The sequence below is a fragment of the Pollicipes pollicipes genome, unplaced genomic scaffold, assembly GCF_011947565.3.
Source record: "Pollicipes pollicipes isolate AB1234 unplaced genomic scaffold, Ppol_2.1 Scaffold_4881;HRSCAF=5763_pilon_pilon_pilon, whole genome shotgun sequence".
Lineage (NCBI taxonomy): Eukaryota > Metazoa > Arthropoda > Thecostraca > Pollicipedomorpha > Pollicipedidae > Pollicipes > Pollicipes pollicipes.
Window position 1 is genome coordinate 2,484,371 of NW_023596576.1, and position 4,733 is coordinate 2,489,103.

Sequence of the window (4,733 nt, forward strand, 5' to 3'; positions counted from 1 at the left end):
CCCTTGTCAGGATCGGTTAATCTCGTGTCGCTGCAACGGCGGGTCTTCAAACCCGTTTTCCGCCCGTGATCTTCAGCTTTTTGCAATAGGAAAAGCTTATGTTTTCCGTATTTGTTGAACAGGAAAGAAGAATCGTGAAAATGTTGCACAAATACATAAAACAAACTCGCTGTTGAAACAGCCTGCACGTAAATGCGTAACAATGTCTACCCTGCAACTTTTTAATATTTTTTTTGACTGAAAGATAACATGAATCTGCGATCAGTGGTTCCAATTTTTGCATGGTTCAAATTGCACCTACTTGACCTACGACCTCGCTCGTAATGCGAGCGCCAGGTCGATCCCGGCAATAATCTCCAACATTTGTGGTTGGAAACGGGACACTCCCAACGCCACGACCTTGATGGAGGCTCCGACCGCCGAGAGGCCATTGGTTAGGATACTAGGCCTCAGAGTGACGTCACTAGAGAGGGGTATAAAGGCCCAGTCAGCCGCACTCTAGTCATTCTCATCTGCCGACGCAGCCAAACAGCATCATCATGAAAGTGGTGGGTCTGCCGGGTGGTATGTTTAAGTGGTGTCCATTGCCATCAGTAACGATCACTTGCCAACTGAAATGTTACGGTAGAGTAATATTGAGATGTGATCTGATTTTCGTAAAAATCGAGCGGTTTGTATCTTTCTGTTTTGGTTGACACCGGGGTGCGTCTGTGCGGGTAGTAATGCTGACTACAGTTGTTACGCTACAGCTGTTGTGTCGCGTGTTGCTGGAACATGCTACGATTTGCTGGCAGATCGCCGTCCTGTGCGCCAGCCTGGCCTGTGCCAGCGCCGGCCTCATCGCCCCGGCCACCACCCTGCTGCGGGCCCCCAGCCACGACTCGGCCGTCATCCAGAGCCACCGCTTCGGCGGCAACTTCGCCTACCGCACCGACGAAGCGCACGCCTTCGCCTCCATCAGCCCCGTCATCTCGACGGTGCGCCGCCCGGTCGGCGTCTCCTACAGTCAGGGCGCGCCCATCGTCAGGTCCACCACCGTCGAGCACGCCGCTCCCGTGGCCGTGGCCGCGCCCGTCGCCACGTACGCCGCCGCCGCGCCGGCCATCACCACCTACGCCGCCGCCCCCAGCCGTGGTCGGCTACGCCGGCCTGGCCCACGGCTGCGGAGCTGGCTTCGGCCTGGCCCACGGCTGCGGAGCTGGCCTCGGCCTGGCCCACGGCTACGCTGCTGGCTATGGCTTCGGTCTGCCGCTGAACATCGCGAAGGTGCAGGATGTCGCTGTTGAGACGGCGGAATAAGCCGACAGCTCGTCACGAGCTGGTGTTGTCGGGAATGGGGTCATTTTCAGGGAAAGGATGGCGCGCAAACGGGCCTCGATTTCGTCTGATGCATGCTGAAGAAGCCCTATGGATTTCTTGCTGTCCGCAGAGAGGATCACCTGTGAGGTTATGCACCGACATCTTCATGCATAATTCAAGGAGGTTTCATTCTTCACAAATATATGTCTATATGCAATGGTGGTATTTTAGCAATGCCTTCGCTACGGCATGGTTACAACAAAAGTTGTAAGCTAGGTGAATGTAAAGGGGGTGTTCCAAATTTGTATGTGGTTTTGAACTGAAATAGCCATCTGGTAGATCATTCTGTGCAGTTTCCAGCCTTGTCTTTTTCTAAGACCTCAGCCCATCTACCCTCTGATTCACACGGCCGCGAAGGTGAAGAGAAAATTTCGGGGAGGGGATTTTAAGATCCACTTGACATTCATGACGTCATAATAACGTCATTCAAATTCTGCCACTTCATGAGCCATGCAGTGATCAAGGCCAAGAAAGACACAATTGACGAGTCGTTCGGATCTAGCGTTTGTAAGCAATTTTTTCAGATATAAGGACCGTTAATTGGCCCTCGATTAATGACATGCAAGGTACGATGACATCATCAAACAATGACACATCGAGGAACATGCTTACTTAACAGGGAAATTACCTTAACTAGAGGAATGTTTTCTGCTTACAAGTACACCAATACCTATACGCAAGCCTGCTTCATTGCATTTTATGCTTGCTTCAGTATCTTCAAATGTGAAACATTCCCTTTCGGCAGAAACATCTAACGATTGACCGTGTTTAGCTACGCGAAAGCTTGTTGTGTGTCATTGAGGTTTTCCAACGCATTTAGCTGCTGACGCTATATGGCGTCGGCTGCCTCTCACCCTGGCAGGAAAGGCGGGCAACGCGGGGAGCCAGACCCCGGGCCTCTGGTTTCCCAGACTCAGCAAAAGACTTCCGTGACGGCGAACCAAGCTTGGGTGCTGCGAAAAGTATAAAGCTGTAAACTCAAATAACAAAAAGCTGTTTATGCGAAAGCATTCTTCAGAGAGTCATTGCATATGTCATAAACGTTTTTGTGAGCATCAAACTGGTTCCAATATACAAAAACCAAGATACCCTCGCGGCTTCAAAGTTTGTTATGCGTTCGTACCTTGGCACATACCGACCTCTGCCGAAGGTGAATAATACTGTTTCGCACTTTGGAGTGCATGTTTTCTCTGTGTATATGCATGCATGTGTATATGTATGCTTCCTTGACCACATGCACATGCGACAGATCAGTTTCCAAACCAATCGAGTCACAGATGTATGTGCAACAATCACTTCAGATCGGAAAGCACAGTGCGAATGCACCAAAGCCGCGCTGTAATCGTTATGGACAGAGGTGTAGCTTCACAATACAAGCTGCGAGGTGAGCAGTGAAAAATAACGCAACCTGCCCCCAAAAGTCTGCTAACACACGGGTTTCTTCATGGATTTAGACCAAACAAAGTTGGGGAGTTGGAGCCCTTCTCCCCCCGAGCTGAATAAGAAACTATACCCCTGATTATGAAAGCACATGAGTGCGATATTTAACTCTATTAGTAACAAAAGTAGTAGTGCTAGTGTTGGAATCAATAGCGGACCTAACTCCTTCTGACAATGACTTAGAAAATGCCACAAACGTACCAGGTTATTTATATATATATATATATATATATATTTGTTTATATATGCTGTTTTCAAAGGTAATTGTGTCTATAGCGTGCAACCAGTGGATGCTTCATCGGAGTGTACTAAAAATAGCTCGTTTCAATTTCTTCGCAGAACATTATTTGCCCTGAAAACTGCAAAGCTATACATCGTGGTCTAGGCCTAGGGGCGTAGCAATCTTGCCGCCAGTTGTCAGGAGACGCAAGGCCGATTTGCCGGGCTACCCGCGAAATTTCCTGTGGAATAGCCGGTAAGTGGTTAAGGAGCGGTCTTAGTGAGTGAAATTATCCACTTCAATGTGCCCGGAGAACGTGCCCGTATTGTTCAGAGATAAGTTTCATGTATTGACTGAGTATTGAGCCGATGCTTGCAAACTGCTCACGGTGTGCACACTGTATAAACAGTTAAGGCATTTGTACAGAAACATGGGGTGTTGGTTTTTAAAAGGAAGCATGCCACCTTCTTGTATTTTCACTTGTTGTTGGATCAGGTGTGGTCAATTTGATTGGCAATTCCGGATGCCTAGAAATCTGTCTGGATAGCTCATTTGAAGTAGCATCTCCTGCGGGAGAAAATCTCGTGCACTCCCTGCCCGTTCACCACTATGGTAGAGAAAAACATCTAATTTTCCTTGCTCCCTCCTACGTGTGGATTTTGTAGTGTTGGTAACACACAAGTGTTCTCTTAAATATTCACAATTCTTAACATCATCCATATCTGGTATTATGTTTTCATATAACAAATTGTTGCATCATCTTCAGAAAAGCAGTCGAGCCCAGATGAAGGAGAGAGGACAGGATCAAACTGCCTGAGGACCAAGGAGAGAGGGAGCTTTACATAGCATTCGGGGTTATTAGACAGGTTTTTTGCATTCCGGAATATGGTGAAGATAAATAACGAGAGCTCGACATAGAACCGCCCCTCTCTTAGCTGGGCATTGAAAGCCTGTCATGATGTCACTCACAAACCGATGCATGTCAGCATCCTTATGGAAAATCGTCTTTATCCCCCGTGTCAATACTCATTCCTTGTGGTACCAGTGCTGCCTCATATGAACCAAACGCATAACTACAAGCAACACGGCAGCGGCTCTCGTCGTCGTGTGGGTAAACCACTGAGCCGAATGGCTCAAGACCTGGCATGCATGGCGCTCATTAAAGGGAATGTTACACATTCGTATGGCATTTTGAACTGAAGTAGCCATCTTCAATACATTTTGATGCAGTTCACCGATATGCCCTTTTGAAGACCCAAAACGCTTTGGTTCCTGAGTTACGCCCGCGAAGTACGAAGAGGCTTATTTACAGCCAACCTCAAAATCGCCTTCTGATTAATTGCGCCTTAGGAACGTCATTAGATCCTCGTGATATTACAGGCTGTTTTTATTTATCGTCAAAACAGCATGGCCGCTGATGCATTCGAAGAGGCGATGACGCTGCACAAGTGGTACAGTCGGCGGAAGATGATTGGCTGCTAGTAAGATTCTACTGCTGAATGCGTGTCGCGAACACAAGCGTGAGCAATTTCGGGTTGTGCGACACTCGTCGTAAACGGGTCATTTTTTCCTCATTTCTAGGCCACAGGTCAATGTTGTAAAAAAGAACGCCACTGTATGCAAAAAGTACGACGCCCAAACAAATGTGCACTCCCCCGAAGTTATAAAAAAGAAAACGCGACGGCAAATCCGTCTTTTTCTCCTGCTGGCGTTT

The 4,733-nt window shown here is 48.0% G+C and overlaps 1 protein-coding gene across 1 annotated transcript; it reads left to right on the forward strand.

Annotated features, from left to right (window-relative positions):
• Positions 1–508: 508 nt before the first annotated feature.
• Positions 509–2,292, forward strand: LOC119101764 (larval/pupal cuticle protein H1C). The gene is made up of 3 exons (XM_037225182.1): positions 509–548; positions 795–1,134; positions 2,222–2,292. Exons 1-3 carry the CDS (start codon positions 540–542, stop codon positions 2,290–2,292), a joined length of 420 nt encoding a protein of 139 aa, XP_037081077.1. The 5' UTR covers positions 509–539.
• Positions 2,293–4,733: the final 2,441 nt, after the last annotated feature.